The 21,600-nt window shown below is 39.3% G+C and overlaps 1 protein-coding gene across 2 annotated transcripts in view; it reads right to left on the bottom strand.

Moving 5' to 3' along the window:
* LOC116604958 (QRFP-like peptide receptor) overlaps positions 1-21,600 on the bottom strand; it is a 28,367-nt gene that overhangs the window by 2,873 nt on the left and 3,894 nt on the right. The window contains exons 1-3 of one of the 2 annotated variants that reach the window (XM_048729712.1): positions 6,673-7,221; positions 4,653-4,791; positions 2,804-3,083 (exon numbers count right to left, since the gene is read on the bottom strand). In XM_048729712.1, the coding sequence (XP_048585669.1) occupies positions 2,804-3,083; positions 4,653-4,756 (384 nt within the window). In that variant the 5' untranslated portion in view covers positions 4,757-4,791; positions 6,673-7,221. Of the gene's footprint in view, positions 1-2,803; positions 3,084-4,652; positions 4,792-6,672; positions 7,222-21,600 lie in introns of those variants that run through there. The other variant, XM_048729713.1, reaches the window with a different exon arrangement.

Below are 21,600 nucleotides of genomic sequence, written 5' to 3'. Positions count from 1 at the left end.
AACTAACAGCATCACCCACCAACTAACAGCATCACCCACCAACTAACAGCATCACCCACCAAGTAACAGCATCACCCACCAACTAACAGCATCACCCACCAACTAGCAGCATCACCCACCAACTAACAGCATCACCCACCAAGTAACAGCATCACTCACCAACTAGCAGCATCACCCACCAACTAACAGCATCACCCACCAACTAACAGCATCACACACCAACTAACAGCATCACACACCAACTAACAGCATCACCCACCAACTAGCAGCATTACCAACCAAGTAACAGCATCACCCACCAACTAAAGGCATCACCCACCAGCTAACAGCATCACCCACCAGCTAACAGCATCACCCACCAACTAACAGCATCACCCACCAACTAACAGCATCACCCACCAACTAACAGCATCACCCACCAACTAACAGCACCACCCACCAACTAGCAGCATCACCCACCAACTAACAGCATCACCCACCAACTAACAGCACCACCCACCAACTAGCAGCATCACCCACCAGCTAACAGCATCACCCACCAAGTAACAGCATCACCCACCAACTAAAGGCATCACCCACCAACTAAAGGCATCACCCACCAACTAAAGGCATCACCCACCAACTAAAGGCATCACCCACCAACTAGCAGCATCACCCACCAACTAAAGGCACCACCCACCAACTAACAGCATCACCCACCAAATAGCAGCACCACCCACCAACTAACAGCATCACCCACCAGCTAACAGCATCACCCACCAGCTAACAGCATCACCCACCAACTAACAGCATCACCCACCAACTAACAGCATCACCCACCAACTAACAGCATCACCCACCAACTAACAGCATCACCCACCAACTAACAGCATCACCCACCAACTAACAGCATCACACACCAACTAACAGCATCACCCACCAACTAACAGCATCACCCACCAACTAACAGCATCACCCACCAACTAACAGCACCACCCACCAAGTAACAGCACCACCCACCAACTAACAGCATCACCCACCAACTAACAGCACCACCCACCAACTAGCAGCATCACCCACCAGCTAACAGCATCACCCACCAAGTAACAGCATCACCCACCAACTAAAGGCATCACCCACCAACTAAAGGCATCACCCACCAACTAAAGGCATCACCCACCAACTAAAGGCATCACCCACCAACTAGCAGCATCACCCACCAACTAAAGGCACCACCCACCAACTAACAGCATCACCCACCAAATAGCAGCACCACCCACCAACTAACAGCATCACCCACCAACTAACAGCACCACCCACCAACTAACAGCATCACCCACCAACTAACAGCACCACCCACCAACTAACAGCACCACCCACCAACTAACAGCATCACCCACCAAATAGCAGCATCACTCACCAACTAACAGCATCACCCACCAACTAGCAGCATCACCCACCAACTAACAGCACCACCCAGCAACTAACAGCACCACCCACCAACTAACAGCACCACCCACCAAATAGCAGCATCACCCACCAGTTAACAGCACCACCCACCAAGTAACAGCACCACCCACTAACTAGCAGCATCACCCACCAAGTAACAGCATCACCCACCAACTAACAGCACCACCCACCAAGTAACAGCATCACCCACCAACTAGCAGCATCACCCACCAGCTAACAGCATCACCCACCAACTAGCAGCATCACCCACCAAATAGAAGAATCACCCACCAACTAACAGCATCACCCACCAAATAGAAGAATCACCCACCAACTAGCAGCATCACCCACCAACTAGCAGCATCACCCACCAACTAACAGCATCACCCACCAGCTAACAGCATCACTTACCAACTAACAGCATCACCCACCAACTAACAGCATCACTTACCAACTAACAGCATCACCCACCAACTAACAGCACCACCCACCAACTAACAGCATCACCCACCAACTAACAGCATCACCCACCAACTAGCAGCATCACCCACCAGCTAACAGCATCACCCACCAGCTAACAGCATCACCCACCAGCTAACAGCATCACCCACCAACTAGCAGCATCACCCACCAGCTAACAGCACCACCCACCAAGTAACAGCACCACCCACCAACTAACAGCATCACCCACCAGCTAACAGCATCACCCACCAAATAGCAGCACCACCCACCAACTAGCAGCATCACCCACCAGCTAACAGCATCACCCACCAACTAACAGCACCACCCACCAACTAACAGCACCACCCACCAACTAACAGCACCACCCACCAAGTAACAGCATCACTCACCAACTAGCAGCATCACCCACCAGCTAACAGCATCACCCACCAAGTAACAGCATCACACACCAACTAGAAATAAGACCCACCAACTCGCCGCATAATCCACCAACTCACAACTGTTGCCAACAAAGTACCGCACCATCTAACAACTCGTAATATCATTCATCTTCCAAAAATATCCAACAATTCCAGGCATCTTACAATATGACGTTCAAGCATGCACTGTTTCCACGGGACTTCAGAAAGTGTCTTTGGTTGGGCCCTAATTTTCGGTCATTTTTATTCTGATAACTTTTTCCTTGAGCACATTTTATCCCGCCACTCAAAACTTTACTCCCAGTTTATTTTATTATGTGTGATTGAGCTTCATCGTACAGGTATGAATAACGAAACTTTGTTCTTGATTTTAATAAAAAATCATGATCAGCGAAAGTGAAGTTTCAATCGAGCTCGTTAACTTTTTTTACTGTTAGAACTAGCAGGGATTGCTGTATCTGTAAGCAGATAGTTACACTCGTCGTCTACTTTACCTTGAGTCTAGATCGTGTGACGCGTCCTTTGTCTAGATGCGGGTAAAGGATAGCGTAGTACCTCTCTATCGCCACGGCAACAAGGCAGAATGAGGAGGCAGCCCCGCCCACCCACATGAGGTTCCCTCCCGTCAACAGCTTGCAGACGATGTCTCCTGTATAGCCCTCAGGGTGGGTAAATGCGGGTAGAAATATGTGACGCGGAGACATGAATATCGCCACCATCATGTCCGCAATGGCGAGGTTGACGAGAAGGAAGTTCATGGGTGTACGAAGAGACCTGGCGTGACATTTGTCATCTAAGTACTATCATGAGGGGGAAGGGGAGAGTAAATATCGCAACCTTTGTGTTCGCAATGGCAAGGTTGACAAGAAGGAAGTTCATGGGTCTACGAAGTGACCTGGCGTGACATTTGTCATGTGAGTACTATTATGAGGGGGAAGGGGAAAGTGAATATCGCAACCATCGTGTTCGCAATGGCAAGGTTGACGAGAAGGAAGTTCATGGGTTTACGAAGAGACCTGACGTGACATTTGTCATGTGAGTACCATGAGGGGAAGGGAAGAGTAAATATCGCAACCATCGTGTCCGCAATGGCGAGGTTGACAAGAAGGAAGTTCATGGGTGTACGATGAGACCTGGCGTAACACTCACTTGTGAGGAAATATCATAAGGGGGGAGGGGTGAATATCGTTTAAGGTAAATTCATGGTTGTGCAAAGACACAGGTCGTGACGCATTTTATATAAATGCCTGCGAAATGTTTTGATGTGCGAACATGAATATAAGTTTGCGATGATTAACGACAGGCCGCGTTAGTCTGCGACGTGAAATCGTGTAAAATAGCCATTCTTGGAAAATGGAAATATTGTTTAGTTTTGTGTAAGATGTGCAGCGACTTCTAATAAAATGATGGGCATGCCTTTAATTGTCTGCAAATTTTCAAGCTGTGAAACTGCTCCGATTTCTTCAGCTTATTTACACGCACGATTGGGCTTTAAAATTGCCGCCTAAAATCGCAGTTTGTGTCACGTGTAAAAACAAAATGTAGTGTAGATGGAACAAAAGTTGTTGAAAAAGTCAAAGCCAAATTTTTTTTTAACTGTAAGAGAAAAAAAATATATATCAATTAGCAATATTTAAGAGATTTCCAATAACGCAATTCAACTTGAACGACTTCCTGTACGAACCCCCCCCCCCCCCTCCCTGACACTCCTGGGGCTTTCTAAAGATACAGCTGTCGTAATTATTACTCGATACATAATCTATCATCGTAATTTATTGCCATTTATCCAAAAGCAATAATTTTCTAGAGACAGGCTTTTTATAAGGAGAACTGAGAAGTGGCGGCGCAATTTAGAGTAATCATCGTCATCACCTGTTGATTTGATTACTTTGCAAGGAAGCCCTCTTAACTCTGTAGTTCCCCGAATTTGTAATTAATCTTCACTTGCTATTAATACTCTCAGTGACACCTCACATTTGCCGCATCTGCCAACGCGGGGTACTAATTGCTTTATATTTAGATTTTACAGGATCAATTCTCAAAAGCGGACGATCTGTATTTGTGTGGACATGGCTCATCGACGCGCTTATTTGCGGATAAAGAAACACTCGCATATGTGTGAATAGACCCACGTGATTGAGGATATAGACGCATATGTTTGCGGGGGTATTGTTTAGGTCATATATTCCCACCTGAGGCGAATGTGTTATTGGGGTAGACTTGCCTATTCTATTTTTTTCGAGCACACCGTGCGTACATGGAAGAAGCCTATGCAGTGTTTGAGGGGGGAGGGGGGTGACCTTCTTGGAGGGGGGTATTCATACCATCATATTTTTATTTTACCTGCTGCGAAGAACGACGATGACCACAAGCGTGTTCCCTATTAGGTCCGTCAACATCAGTAAGGACAGCACAAAGATAAGAACGATCTCTCCGGCTGGTAACATGACTTCACGCGTCACGCAATTTCAGTTTTACAACACTATAGAAACCAGAACAAACAAACAATGATAAGACTGAACCCCTCTAACCATACAAGGCGCCACACGTAACGCTTATTCAGCAACGAGATTACAACTTAGTTTAATTTCTACGTACAAACGTGTCGAAAGCAGATGTTCTCTTAATGATATTATGGCGCTTCCAGAAAAAAAATACAAATACGTATTTATATATAATAGCCTGATTTACGATATTTGTTCTTGTTGTGCCCTCAGTGATACAGGGTCAGCTCTTTAATCAATCAAATAGTGGATGGGAATAAATCATAAACAAAGTCCTTTCTTCCCCTAACCACTTTCCACTTAATTATCCATTTTGATTTTCCTTCTTATTTTACTTAATGCTAAGAATAACAATATCGAAGAGTACAAATTAGGTCACATGAAGGGGAACAGGCTTTTTATCAGAATTTATTTGGAAGGCGATTTTAATTACTGTGACTTTAGAAAACCAAACAGAAATCTGAACAGCGATGACATCTTGTCAGGAAAGGTGTTTCTAATCTTTGAACAAAAACTAAAACTCTTTTCCACTTCATAAGGCGTCAATAGTAGTAAAAATAGCTTGGCTGGAGGTGTCGCGTTAAATCTAGTGTTTTTGTTACTATAGAAACAGAAATATCTCATCACTAAGTAAATGACATTTTGAGAGAGGGACTAGAAACGATCTGCTTCATCTTTTTGATGGCCATTTATTTTTCTCGTTAAAAATTCCATTTCCTGAGTAATCAACGAAATAGTTTTTGACACATATAGTTTTGTGTGCTACAGACATCCAGGATTACGTTTTAATCAGTGGTTGTTTTATGTTTGCCTTTTTTTATCTGGTACACTATTGGTACGAATGCATGCTGACAAAATCTTTTTGTTTTCTTGACTTGAACCGGTTGTGACTTGCGAATTTCCATTCATGTGTTTAACTGTGTCCATAATTGTATTGCGACTTGCGTCTTCGTACTTTTGTTTTTTTCCGTTTCCCTGGATTTGATAGCACAAAAGTTTCCTCTTTCAAAGTACGAAGCTCATTAGTGGAATAAATAAAATCACATCGGTTTAAGATTTCAGTATCGCAGGAAAAATGAGAAATTGAAAGATAGAACAACAAACAAGGAACGATTTGTTAATATGAACAATTTTGTTACAATTAAAAAAAGAAGTGTAGGCTCTTTTCCTATTTTCTTTTGCTTTTATTATTATTATTATTATTATTATTATTAGTTTTGCAACTGCCCTCCTTATAAGATTAATTCTTTGGTAGAATCACCATGTTTTTTTCGCAAGCAGATTTTATACTTGGCAAAATAAATTTACGAAGCTGACTATCAGTGACATATGTCAATTCTAACTAACCATCTGCTTCTTCTATACCTTTAGTTTTAAAATTATTACGTTATTTGACAAGGCACTCGAAATAGCGGGAAAGCTACCATCCGAAGCTATCCCCATCGACATTTTTTTTCCTTTTTCTTTTGACCCACACAACGACGAACTAACCTTTAAAAAAATAGGATAGGTTATTTGTAACAGAATGATGTGATGAAAATTGGGAGCTGGTCGAATTTCTTGTTTCCGTCTAACTTTCTCATGGTAAATGTTTACAGTTCTTAAAGTGTTTTTAGAAAGCATATTTTGTTAAACTAGTAATCCCGATAGGATTTGTATTTAGAGAAACGTTTAACGAAATCTATGGCCCGGATCTTCTTTCTATTTTTAACTCGGTTCGAAAAAAAAAAAAACAGGCTTGTATATAGTTTCGTATCGTACTTATACAATTGAATGTTATAAGTCATAAGAATTTTCATTAACCTTTTTTAAAAGTTGTCTGTTAAAATCTGTCCTTTTCATGGAACTGTGCTCGATACCTTTTAGCAACCGGTCACTCCGGAGTCAGATTGTTTCTCGCTGCCAAATATCTGCTAACAGCGGATTACTTTTGTACCAACTGCTTGACTTTTGGGGGGCTTGTCTTAGACTTGACTTTTTTTCTTTTAAATCTTTTGAGTCATTGGGAAACCTCGGTAACACCTCGTCGCTGAAGTCGAAACTGATTTTTCTAGATGTTTTCTCTTGCGACACCTCGGAGGTTGCTTGATTTACTGGGCTTTGCTTAAGGAGAGGGTATGTGCCTTTCAAACCCTTTCACCTCGGCAAACACTGTTGTCTCTAGTGTATGTACAATTGCTTCGTTCAGCGAACACACCGAGTGTAGGTTGACATGGTGATATATTAGACCTTAGGCTGGGAGGGGCTCATTTGACGAGAATTGTTTTACCGCACCACCGGTGTGTACTTATAGATCACAAAACGTCGACTTCTATTTGATTTCTACTTTAAGCACGTCAGTTAAAGTAAAGTACTTCAGAAAGCTGTAAAAAATATTACCTGGATAATATAGAAATAATAACAAAAATTAGTTTTGATCATGTGCGTTTTAAACTTTTGAGTTAAGCCAATCCGCTTTTAAAGATAAATGTTTTATTTCTAATAGACCCTATGTTTGAAAATATTTTTGCAAAAATAATAAAAAAAACATTACATGCGAATAATGTGAAGCTTTCAAACGGTACAATAAGAAATAATTTTTAATCTAATGTTAGTTATCTTTATTATAAACAATACGTGCAAATTTTGTACAGTTTTTAAACTAAACAATAAAAAGTAATAAACAATAAACGTAAACTAATTGGCTTATCTTGATCAAAATATGTTTTCGATATTGTATCACAAATATTATAGATTAATACTAACGAGGAGAATATGTTCACATAACACTTAGAAAAGACCGGTTAACCTCTATTTTTACTTTGAATCTAAAGAATAATTTGACCAAGATTGGGGTAACCATGAAGAAAATTTGTAAAAACATTAAAATAGACGTCACTTCCGAAGCCCGCTGTTTGCTGTCTGTGCAATGCGTACATACCCTCAATATTGTTTATTCGAGTGTGTTTTGTAAAAGAAGGCTCATTTTATTCATTTAATGTAGTGAAGATGTTTTAAAAATTGATTGATTTTTATCGGAAAAAGCAACTAGTAGGCGTATTTGTCCTTTTTGTTAATGTACGAAGATTGTATTTTTATATTTTCAGACGTTGAAGTCCATCGCTTGAATGACCTGCGTTTCTTCATGAACAGGAAGAAAGGTAATATTATCATTCAAATGCTCCGGAGGCTAGCAGAACACAACTAATTATGTGCTGCTATCAAAAGGCAGTTTATTAGATTGACTGTTCTTCGGGTTATTTGTGGAGTAGGTGGGAAGTCGGTATCTAACATAAATTAATTCTGGTAGTTTATGGATGATAATTGATGGAAAATATCCCAGGTATTCACTCGTATTAGGACTGGTTTCCAAATGTTCACACCCCATCGCACCAGAATGCAGCTTATTTGACAGTACGATCCCAATCGATTGCATTTCGATCGCAAAGTGGTTTGCATATGATCACACCCGATCGCCGGGTGAGTTTCCATATGATCGCACACGATCGCAGGATGGTTTCCATATGATCGCACACGATCGCAGGATGATTTTACCATATGATGGTTGAGTTTCCAAATAATCGCATACGGTCGCCGGGTGAGTTTCCATATAATCACACACGATCGTCGGGTGAGTTTCCATATGATCGCACACGATCGTCGGGTGAGTTTCCATATGATCGCACACGATCGTCGGATGAGTTTCCATATAATTGCACACGATTGCAGGGTGAGTTTGCATATAATCGCTCACGATCGCTGGGTGAGTTTCCAAATAATAATCGCATACGATCGCAGGGTGAGTTTGCATATGATCGCACACGGTCGCCGGGTGAGTTTGCATATGATCGCAAACGATCGCAGGATAAGTTTCTATATGATCGCACCCGATCACAGGATGAGTTTGCATATAATCGCTCACGATCGCTGGGTGAGTTTCCAAATAATCGCATACGATCGCAGGGTGAGTTTGCATATGATCGCACACGGTCGCCGGGTGAGTTTGCATATGATCCCAAACGATCGCAGGATAAGTTTCTATATGATCGCACACGATCACAGGATGAGTTTCCATATGATCGCACACGATTGCACAATGAGTTTCATTTAATCGTTCACGATCGCCTTCTATCGATTGCGTACTTTGCGTAAAATGGCGGCGCGTGAGGCTTTCTTTCAAGAAGAAAGCGTTTATTTTTTGTCAATTTTTTGTCAAAATTTCTTAAAATGTCTCATAAATAATATAATATAACAGACAATTAAGAACACTTTCTTTAAGATATCTGAGAGCGGCATTGCTAGCATAGGTGAAAGGGTTCTCAAGCTGGCTCACTGTTATACCATAAAAGATCAGGGTTATGATCTTAACAAGGTCAAGTGTGTGGTCGACCCCAAAAAGGAAAAGGAAAAAATAAACTTCTAATAAGAACCCTAAAAACAATTATAAGAAGTTTGTGTTGTTGTGATCGCTTTTGAAATGTTTATAACTAATATGAATCATTTTTGTTCTTTACAGTATACTTCAATTAAACAAATACAATATAATAGATACAATATAAATGATGCGAAAATATTAAACGTAAAAATAAAGATTGTATCTTCTGATATTACTTTATCTATTAAACTTAAAACATTATTCCAATAGCCTGAATAGTGTTTCTCAGGTATGTTAAGGCCTGACTTACAGGCTTACACGTTGAAAAACACATTTTCATCAATATCTCGGGGACACAAGGTGCTAATGACACCAAAATTGGCAAGCACTTTATTCGCATGGATCTCAACATTTTGACAAATTTTGCTACTATGGCAACCGATTTAAGGTGGCTCGAGCGTAATTTTTCGCTTTCTAGGAAAATGGGGAATACAGAAACTTAGTGGATTTCAAATTTAAATGCATATTTTCAATCCCTATAGTAGTCTTCTTTTCTTGCTGTCTTTTAAGGCTGTCCACCTACAGCATTAGCTGAAATACAAACAAAACTATGTTTCCATGGCAACGGTTCTCACGGTCACGTGACGCTGGACACGATTAAAAGACAGCATGATGTGGGGGATTTCATGGCGATTATAAATATACCATTTAAGGCTTTCTTTATTGTCGTTGTGTAATCCCCATTTTTGCTTGAATGAAAAAATTGTAAATTGAGTCTTAAACCTCCTTAAATTGGTTGCCATGGCATTATACAATAAAATAGACTTCGGACTGACATCAATGTTGTAGCTGCCAAGTTTGGTGATCATAGCTGTTTTTGTTTGGGAGATATTAGCAAAAACAGATTTTGTCCGCGTATAAGCCCCACCAAGTCTCAAGTCAGTCCTTAATTTGAATTTAGATAAACTTTATATAGCACGGTCATATTTTGTAAAGCGCATTATTATAATTTTTAACCCAATATTATCCATAAATATTTTTATTGTTCCTTTTTTCTCGATGTAAATTGCGCTATGCAATAATTTTGAAATAACCTACCTACCTACCTACCTTATGTATGTATCAAGGGGGTGCAAAACTGTGGTCACGTGGTTTGTGACGTCATCGATGACGTCACTAGAAGCAAAAATATGATGACGTCATCAAAATAAAAAATATTTATATTTCACGAAGGAAACCAAACTTGGTAGGTGTCATGTAGGTGTAACAATATGGTCACGTATTGTGTGACGTCACCGATGACGTCACTAGAAGCAAAATATGCTGACGTCATCAAAATAAATAACATTCATATCATAGGGGGTGCCAAGATTTTGTCACGTGATGCGTGACGTCATCGATGACAAGGCAAAACTATACCGATGTCATATCTATATTCATATCTCCTAAACGAAACATCATGTGACCACCAAACTTGGTATGTGTCATGTATGTGTCAAGGAGGTGCACCAATATAGTCACGTGATTGTGACGTCATCGATGACGTCACTAGAAGCAAAAAAACGTGATGAAAAGCAAAAGCATTCATATCTCTTGAAAGAAACATTGTTTCACAACCAAACTTAGACATGAAATGTGTATGCAATGTACTAGTACAAAACAAAGAATGTGCGTTTGCTGGGTCTGGCAAATAACCCAAGTTTGAAGTTAATTCTAGATGGCTTTAAAGATATCAACCTAAACGGCGCTTTGCTAGCGAGTTGTAATTATAGTCAAGTTTAATCTGTGAAAGTAAGGAAAAATTATATCGAAAAGTTTTATTTGTACAGCCTCGAATGCAAAAATTACACTCTTAAAAGTGTCGCACCTCTCAGCAACTTATAAATTGGCACAAAAAAGTTCCGATAGATATGCTACAATTCGAAAGATTCGGATTTAAAATAAATTATTTATTTGCAGATATATGTCCTTGAAAAAGAAGATAAACAAAAATGCAACAAAAGATACAACCGTAAATATCTCAAAATCTGACTTTTAGATTTTTGTAAACATCAAATATTTGGAGGCAAACGTCGTTTTGTCCAAGGGGTATGGTTTTAAAATAATTTTCTTCGTAATAGTATGTATTTTCACAAATCTAAAAAAAAAAAACATTATTCATTGTTTCGTCGCTACGGTAACTCAAATATCAACAGCTCACATATGTTCCAAAAACTTAATCCTTACTTGATAAATGGACTTAATGTTAAATTCCAAGCTTTGCGCAAACGGAAACTGCAGCCCTTTAAACATGAGCGGTATATCTACTAGAAAACTGCAGGCAACTTACTTAAGGCAATCCCTAAATCTATATATTAGTGTATAATCCGCATCTTCACAGCATTGTCTTTTCGAACGAAGCAGACAAAATTATCCTTCGAATAGCAAACTTTGTGTGTCATTATTCCACCTTAAATGAATGATCTGCAGAACACGATTGTAATTATAGGAAGATGCTTATTAAAAAAGCCGCTGATTTTGATAATGCTAAGCAAACAGCAATCCAATACCCGAGCAGCCCCAGCACACAGAACCACAGGCGGCTCGTCGCATCGTTATCGCTGGAAATATATATTTTTTAACCCTGCTTCAAAGCCAGTTTTGTTGTGCCCAAGAAAGAGGTGCGTTTCACAATACAATTCGATTCACTGCCGTACTTTTTGATTTCCGGGAGGAGCTTTATACGGTTTATCTTATTACATCTCTTTTTTGCGGGTTTCTGTCTGTTTACTCATTATTTTCTTATGCTGTTTTTATTCTGTCTGGTATACAATCATCTAAAACGTATAGCTAAACGACTAACAAGCAGTAGAGAAACAAGCTGGTCTTCCAGCTATACCTTGATTTGTCGAGCCCGTAGGTCCCTATTTCAAATTAATTTTGTTTTCCTAAAGTGGTGCTATTTCAGATATTTTTCGTAGAAAAGACGTTATCTTCCTATAGTCGTTACTATTTCTTTTGTTAAATTTCTTTTTATGATTAGCTAAATACTCTACAATCAGAATTTATCAGTTTTTGTTTCTTTTTAGCTCAAAATGAATAATTTTATATGCTTTTTCCAAATAAAACCAGCCGTCAATACATCGTGCGTTACTCATTTCAATCTATTTTCCCCTAATGTCAATCCAAAGTTGGAGTTACGGGGATTCAACTGTGTGTGTGATGTCAAATTAAAAATTTAGGTCTAGGACGAATGAAGTAATAACAAGTGTGTTAGTTTATCTAGGGTAAGAGTATAAAAAGCAATATCTTTTTAATGCACAAGACAGGTGAAGTTTTGTGTATGTTAGGAAGAAATATAAAATTTCAAATTACCTCGCTCTATTACTCTAAAAGTTGCCGCATGCGAACAACATCGAAAATTTAATGGCACGAAAGTAGAACGCGCGTTAAAACTACGGGAGAAATATACACAGCTAACTATAAAATAATACTGTGAAAATACACGAATACGAGCATGAAAAATGGGGGAATTGCGAAAATGGAGGTTAGAATATTATTTTGCATTTGTATTTGGTTTTGATTCAGGGCCGTAGCAATTTTTAAACATTATAAGGGCGTGGCTGTGCCCCTCAAGTATTTTCGTAATGTTTCTTTAGTCTGCCCTCACAATATTTCGATGGCTGCTATACGGCCCTGTGATTTCGATTTTTCCTCCCAAGACTTGAGTGACATCAAAAGCAGCCTAAACCACCAGCCTATTACCTACATAAACTTAGAATAAGTGATAAAAGGATTTCATGTGAGTTTAGTCTTCTATTTAGAAGACTAAAGACTTTTAAGTTTATGTAGGTAATAGAGGTACAGATGACCATAGTTAGCAGAGAGAGATGGTTTAAGGAAACTCGGCGAACTTTAGGACATGTGTATCCGTACCATGCTGAAAGAATATTAACTGCAATTCCAATCACTCTTATCCTACCACGTTTTTAATGTGATATTTATAGGAAACACTTTCACGTCGTTTTTCTTTCTTCGAGTGCCCACTAGCTTTGAAATGTATCATATAAGAAATGCATCAAATTTTGTAGAAAGTTCACTTATTTGTACGGATAGATTTGTGTATGCTTGGATAACGCTAGTGAATTTACGGTAGTTTGGTACTTGCGAGAAAAGAACTTTGAGAATAGAAATTCACTTAAAACCAAAAGAAACTGATGGAAAAGAACATAACGTACTTTAATAAAAACTAAGAAAAAGTAATATCTTTCGTAGCTGGTGGTAGCAATCAATTCGAAATTGTTCTGCAATTTAATCTCTGCAAAACTATTATTTACCTAATGTTTAAAAGGATTCCTGCTCTTTTGTAGTAACAGACTGTGGATTTTAAACAACTCTATGCAAATGAGCAAATATACAAGGATTTCATTTCAGTAATAAGAATAAGGGCGTTTTTTAAAAGAGGAAGTTAATGCCACCTTGAAGAACAAAGGAAGGCAACCCTTTTCGTACATTAACAGCCTACATCAACTTCACTACTTCTCATTGCTTCGTGTAGACAACTTTGTACTTTATATAAAACCAAGCACTGTAAATGATTTTTAAATTCTATATTGTGTACCAGTTTGTTTTTCAACGTCCTTTCTTTCGACCAATATGACATAAAACGAGTTCCTCATATAGTATGGGACGTGATGGAATATTATTTACTTCAAGGTCAGAAAATCATTAAAAAAAAAATGGCGTGGAAAAAAATTGTTTTCGACCATTAAAGAAACAGTTTGTTCATACAGGGAAGTGTACACTTCCCTGGTTCGTGGCAATATTGATATTATTTCTAAAATCGTTATTAAATTCAATAAATGTAAATCGGCTATATTAGTCACGCCTCTCTTTCGGATCGAGACATTTAGATCAAGCAAGAGACCATGATGTAAGAGAACGAATCCCTCGTATTAGGGTATGTTCCAATGATGACGTCCGTGAAAGCTATTTTTAGAACAAGCAGTTATTTCTAGAGACACCTCTGATTGGTTAGCGCTCACGTTTCCTAGCAACATGAGTCAAACGCGCGATCACATCTTGAGCGGTGTGAACCGGCAAAGGATGTTATCGAAATCTTTTTGACCGAAAACCATCCTTTTTTACAAACGCTGTGAAAATGATTTTCCATAGAGTACGCTGGATCCAATCAACCGTTTCTCGGACATTGAAATGCATAGAGTGCGTGATTTTAGGCGCGGGGATCAACTTCCCCAGTAAACGTTTTCACGCCTGATTCGCAAGTATAAAACAACAATCAATCATAAATCTGTGTTTACAACACAAAATTCTCTTCCAATTCCCTTTTAATGAAAAAGATACATCTAACCCTTAATACCATTATATTCACACCGATATTGTGGTTATTCAGACAGGTATTTCACAAATAAAAGATTTCAAGTCTCCATAATGAAGTAAATCTTATTCCGGTGACAAGGGTTTCTTGAGTGACATGATTTCTGAACATTTGCGTGAAGAATTGAAGTTCATTCATCTAAAAATATTGTAAATCAAAGAAAAATAAAGGCCTTCTTGTATTTAAATACATAACATAGACTGAGAATGCCTAGGTTTTCCATCTCACCATATTGAAGAGAAAAAGAACTTTTAAGGAGTCAGCCTGATGCATCTTGAATGAACTCCAAATTCGCCGTCTCCCCGACGTCTTCCCGTTCAATTATTTATATAACATTTAGATAACTTAACATTAGATAACTTTACAGATACCAGGACACCACCCTACAAGTAGCATTGTAATCATGAGCTATGAGAAGCAGCTAAAAGGATAAAAACAGGTAGCGAACGAAGTCAAGAAGTGCAGAGGGGAAAAAAATTGTGAAAATGTACTAGCTCGTGAGGTGCCTAAAACCAAATATGGCGCGATGAACCATATATGGATGCTATGATTGACAAGCTCGCGCAATCTAAAAATAACTTTCATGGACGGCATCATGGGCCACGGGGATTCGTTCTCTTATATCATGGTCTCTTGGATTAAGACAACAGCTTTCTAGACAGCGGGACCGACCGCGAAAAACATGTTGGGATAAGTATTATGACTTTGGCTTATTAAATTTCAGATGACAGCCTTAGTTGGACCCTTGATAGTGCTCACAATTTTGACGTCACTTCCTGTTTGTCACGTGCAAGCCTCGTGTCGCCAAGTGTGCCATGTTATCCCGAATTCAGAACACCACGTGGATTTGAAGTGCTCTGTTTGTGAGATGAAGAGCTTTAATAACTTGACGACGGACTCAGAGCAAGTACAGCGACTGTAAGTATCAAAATATGCAGAACATTTAAAGTCAAAAGATATTTGACAATTTGGCTGCTATACAGCCTACTAGTAGGCCGTATTGAAAACGTATCCTTTGAAGTCGATTAGCTGAAAAAAACTTTTTTGGATAACCAAAAAACGAACGAAAAATGAAAGAAAGAAAGAACGAACGAACGAACGAACGAAAGAAAGAAAGAAAGAAAGAAAGAAAGAAAGAAAGAGAGAAAGAAAGAAAGAAAGAAAGAAAGAAAGAAAGAAAGAAAGAAAGAAAGAAAGAAAGAGAGAGAAAGAGAGAGAGAGGGAGAGAAAGAAAAAAAGAAAGAAAGTAAGTAAGAAAGAAAGAAAGAGAGAAAGAAAGAAAGAAAGAAAGAAAGAAAGAAAGAAAGAAAGAAAGAAAGAAAGAAAGGAAGGAAGGAAGGAAGGAAGGAAGGAAGGAAGGAAGGAAGGAAGGAAGGAAGGAAGGAAGGAAGGAAGGAAGGGAGGAAGGAAGGAAGGGAGGAAGGAAGGAAGGAAGGAAGGAAGGAAGGAAGGAAGAAGGAAAAAAAGGAGGGAGGGAGGCTATTTGATACAGTTTTCAATTCCAGATTCAAGATCTTTAATTACAGGTCACTCTAAATGTTCAGCCTTATGCTAGAAAGTTATGATAAAATGTCTCAAGCTGTTGACGTCTATACCGGGTTTCCTGTGCTCGGAGATGAACCGCGAGGTAGCCTGGGGGCTGGGGTGAGCTCATTCCTGTGACGTCACAACTTTTACTATTCATTTTATAACTACTATTTCCAAGGACATAGCTTATTATAGGAACTACTATATTCGCAGAGACCTATCCAGAAATGGCATAATGAGAGTACACAGGAATGCATTCTTAGCATTTTCGGAGCTTAGGAAATTGTAAGTATTTATATAAAGGTCTTAGTATTGCAGTGTTTGGATCATATTAACATTACTCTTTTTGATAGTAGAAGACTTTATTAGAAACTTTGAAACATTTAAATTGTTATCCAAATACTGTGGAAATGGAAAGCACTTTTGGTGATGCATCTCAAAAGTTAATCTCCTGCAGATTGTTGTCGGAGAATGATATACACACTATTGAAAGGGACGCCTTCGCAGGACTTGGGAAGCTTATACAGTTGTAAGTAATCCATGCTGTAACATGTGAAATAGAGCTGTAAATAACATATCCTGCAACATGCGATAGAGCTGTAAGTAACACATGCTGTAACATGTGATAGAGCTGTAAGTAACACATGCTGTAACATGTGATAGAGCTGTAAGTTATACATGCTGTAACATGTGAAATAGAGCTGTAAATAACATATCCTGCAACATGTGATAGAGCTGTAAGTAACACACGCTGTAACATGTGATAGAGCTGTAAGTAACACACGCTGTAACATGTGAAAGAGCTGTAAGTTACACATGCTGTAACATGTGATAGAGCTGTAAGTTACACATGCTGTAACATGTGATAGAGCTGTAAGTAACACATGCTGTAACATAAGATAGAGCTGTGAGTAACACATGCTGTAACATGTGATAGAGCTGTAAGTTACACACGCTGTAACATGTGATAGAGCTGTAAGTTACACATGCTGTAACATGTGATAGAGCTGTAAGTTACACATGCTGTAACATGTGATAGAGCTGTAAGTTACACATGCTGTAACATGTGATAGAGCTGTGAGTAACACATGCTGTAACATGTGATAGAGCTGTAAGTTACACATGCTGTAACATGTGATAGAGCTGTGAGTAACACATGCTGTAACATGTGATAGAGCTGTAAGTTACACATGCTGTAACATGTGATAGATCTGTAAGTTACACATGCTGTAACATGTGATAGAGCTGTAAGTTACACATGCTGTAACATGTAATAGAGCTATAAGTTACACATGTTGTAACATGTGATAACGCTGTAAGTTACACATGCTGTAACATGTGATAACGCTGTAAGTTACACATGCTGTAACATGTGATAGAGCTGTAAGTTACACATGCTGTAACATGTAATAGAGCTGTAAGTAACACATGTGGTAACATGTGATAACGCTGTAAGTTACACATGCTGTAACATGTGAAAGAGCTGTAAGTTACACATGCTGTAACATGTGATAGAGCTGTAAGGTACACATGCTGTAACATGTGATAGAGCTGTAAGTTACACATGCTGTAACATGTAATAGAGCTGTAAGTAACACATGTGGTAACATGTGATAACGCTGTAAGTTACACATGCTGTAACATGTGAAAGAGCTGTAAGTTACACATGCTGTAACATGTGATAACGCTGTAAGTTACACATGCTGTAACATGTGATAGAGCTGTAAGTTACACATGCTGTAACATGTAATAGAGCTGTAAGTAACACATGTGGTAACATGTGATAACGCTGTAAGTTACACATGCTGTAACATGTGAAAGAGCTGTAAGTTACACATGCTGTAACATGTGATAGAGCTGTAAGTTACACATGCTGTAACATGTGATAGAGCTGTAAGTTACACACGCTGTAACATGTGATAGAGCTGTAAGTTACACATGCTGTAACATGTGAAAGAGCTGTAAGTAACGTGCTTTAACAATTGAAGCTGAAGTGAAGCATAGGCCTATTAAAATAATCCAAAGGGTTTTCATAAGCCTATGAAACCATTAACAGGAACTTCATAGTCCTATGAACAAACAGTAAAATGGAATAATATTCACAGGGTTCTTATAGGCATATAAAATTCCTATTAACTTTTTTCATAGGCCAAGATAACCCTGTGATTTTTTTCATTTTTTCAGTTTCTTCATAGGCCTATTAAAACAATGTGAGTTTTTTTCAAAGGCCTATGAAAAGCTGTTTGAATTTTTGTATAAGCCTATGAAATAATTCATAGGGTTTTCATATGACTTTAAAAATTCACAGGGTTTTCATAGGCCAACGGAAAAGATTCATAGGTTTTTCATAGGTCTATTAAGATACTTTAATTCGTAGGTTTTTCATACGCCTATGAAAACAAAATTCACAGATTTTTGTCATCGTCATCATTTTCTTTGCCACCATGCTCTTAACCATTATCAAAATAAGCGCTATTAACTGGTCAAGAAGTTTCTGATTATAGTCGTTAACTGTCACCACTTTCTGCTCACAGTGCATTGCATTTTTAACGGTAATATTTCCAGGGACCTCAAAGACAATCCTCTACGGACATGGAGTACCACAGGCCTTTGGTCCCAGCTGCCCCGTCTTGCCGTTTTATACCTGCATAACAACACCGACTTCCTCCCGACAGACGAGATCTTTAACCTGTCGAGCTTACAGCTTATACAAGGCCTTCTCTCGTCCAAAACCCACCGAATTGACCAGTGGGAGTGTCATGTGTGGAGGAACTTTGACATGGAGAAATTCATGCGATCTTACATGATTAAGATTGGTTTAAACTGGGACGGGAAATACAAACGGAGAATGTTCGCATTGGATAAAAACCTGAAACCGAAGGATCCGGAGGGCTGCCATTACATTAGAGTCACCATCTTCAACAAGAAAGTGACGCTGTTCGCACACTATGGATTTTCTTTGATGTGTAACATTAAGTTTGGCCGTGTAGATGCATCATCATACTACACATTCGAAAAGATTAATCTCTGCTGGGAAGAGATTAACCAAATTTCTACCGTAAACTTCTTCATTGCAATCATTGGGTTCTGTCTAAACGTCACTGTTATTGCAACGACTTTACGAAGCTTTCGCTTGCGTCAAAACGCCGCCATTTTCTTAATGTGCAACATTGCCATCGGCGATCTCCAAATTGACGTCTACTTGCTGTTGATCACATCGACGCGGCGAGCCATGACAGAAAATGATTACGAACACATGCGGGAGTCTCACTCTTACTTCTGTAAAGTGCTCGGATTTTGTTACATGTTTAGTTTGGCGTATAGCTTTCTCGTGTCTTTCCTTGTAAATATTGAGCGCTTTTTGACGGTAGTTTACAGCATGAAACCAAATGTGCGCCTGACCGTACGCCGCGCAGGCTTCCTCCTTTTGCTGTGTCTAGCTCTCAGCTCAACAATAACTTCATTGACGTACTTTGACGTACAAATATCGGGACATACTGATTCAATGTGCACACCCGTGAAAGGAATAAGTGGGTTTGATGTACGCAATGTCTACGGTGGTATTGGATTCGTTATTTACGCAATTTGCGGGTTCTTGTATTTTAAGATTTACCGGACGGTGAGAAAGTCCGCGCAGACAGCTGGGGTGAAGAGAGAGGGGAATCTTGCTCGGCGAATTGCTCTTGTCACCTTGACGAACCTTCTAGTACTTGTAATCCCAGGCTGTGTTTCGTTCATCATTACCCACACAACACTTGGAGAAAGCATGCACAAGGTAAAGACAATATTGTGGGAAACTTTGACTTATATATCCTTTGGACTCAATACAATTTTGAATCCGTTGCTGGTGTCGTTTCGCCACAAAATGTTCCAAAGAGAATTTGTTCGACTCTGGGCACGTAGAAATAGAGTTGGAATGAATCATACACACTGAGGAGGCTGACAGGTTATGCATCCTATTTGCGTGCTATTCGTACAAATCTGACCAGGCTGTTTTGCAGTATATCCTCTTAGCTTGCAGTATTCTTCAATGCTTCTGTCCGCCGCATGCATACTATAATTAAATTATATTCCACATCTGTTAGGATGTCTTTGTATCAATCCTTAGAAAACTATCAGTAATCTTATATGAGATTAAAGATTTAGAATGTCAGTTCCGCCATCATAGCAAGATGGGGCTAGTAGCAGCATATGACAACGCTGTTGGATATCTCAACTTTTTGTATTAAAGATGTCAATCAACTTCTCCTTTGTTATTATGATAATTGAAAAAAAACAATGGTTTTTTGCAAGGAAACGAAACGAAATAACCGTCCACGATTGAAGTCTCGTACTTTATTGATGATGTTTGATTGAGATTTTCTCAGTTTCTCGCTTGAATTAGCCAATGGAAATTGATTGAGCGGGAGCATAAAATGGCGGCGTGATTGGCATTCTTTACAGCCAAATTCGTTGTTGCGCGACCTCGGCGAATCCAAAGTCTTTGTCTCGTTTGGGAATAGCGCGTATTCAGACACAAGCTTTGGGGGGGGGGGGGGGGTTGTCTGGTTTTGATTGTTTGTGTTGATTGCCTACGCGCTATTCCCAAACAAAGACCCGAAATTTGGATTCTGTGAGGTCGCGCCACAACGAATTTGGCAATAACATATCACATTCACACCAGTTGTTGCGCTGATATTAAATCGCCAATACCTAGTAATACTTTACACACCTTTCACCTAAAGTCACACGATTCGCGAACTACAAAAAAAAATTACTCGGTATACATGATCGTCGTAACCTCCTTGCACTGGCGGTAAATCCGAAGCCGAAAAAAACAAAACCGCAGCGTATGGACGCGCATCAGGCTCGGCATATTATTTGACGCATGGCGCGACTATCTTCACGGAGAAGTTCAGGAGCGCGACGCACACCTTCCTAGCCCTGTGAGGGAAAAAGGTTTATCGTTTGAAAGGCCTGCTTAATGGATAGGACGTGCACATTTGCCTCTTTGCGGGTGCTCCCCCACCCCCTCCCCCCCTTCACACACACACCAAAAATGGCTTGTCGTTACAGTGTTACAGTGTATTTTTATGTATGGGAGGGAAGTATCAAATGATCTTTAGACAACACTGGTCAACTGAATCATATGCTTTATATAAAAAAAACACTTTTTGTTCATTCGGTACGCAGCAACAATATTAAGGGCCATTGTTTTTTTTCCAGTATCTTTAAATTGATGCCTTTTTTCAAACACCTTTTACTGCATTTTTGTCGGTAGAAGGAAACTAAAACATAAAAAAAGTTTCCCTGCACAAACCTTGTACGCTAGTTCCCAGATCACCGTTCGGCCAAGAAACACGGAGCGGGCATCAGTGCCTAGTCTTACTCCTCCATCCATATAAACCTCAATATTTCCTTGAACAGATTTCACAATGTCTGGGAGAGCGCCTATCTGGAACGTTGAGATAAACGTTGAGGGTCTCTTGCACCCGGTCTATCTATCGCTCCGCGTGATTGGATACTATGATGTTCACTTACCGTGGCTTG

Source organism: Nematostella vectensis, chromosome 7, assembly GCF_932526225.1.
Source record: "Nematostella vectensis chromosome 7, jaNemVect1.1, whole genome shotgun sequence".
In the NCBI taxonomy this organism is placed as follows: domain Eukaryota; kingdom Metazoa; phylum Cnidaria; class Anthozoa; order Actiniaria; family Edwardsiidae; genus Nematostella; species Nematostella vectensis.
Note: the sequence above shows the minus strand (reverse complement) of the source record. Positions and strands in the feature narration are given on the sequence as shown.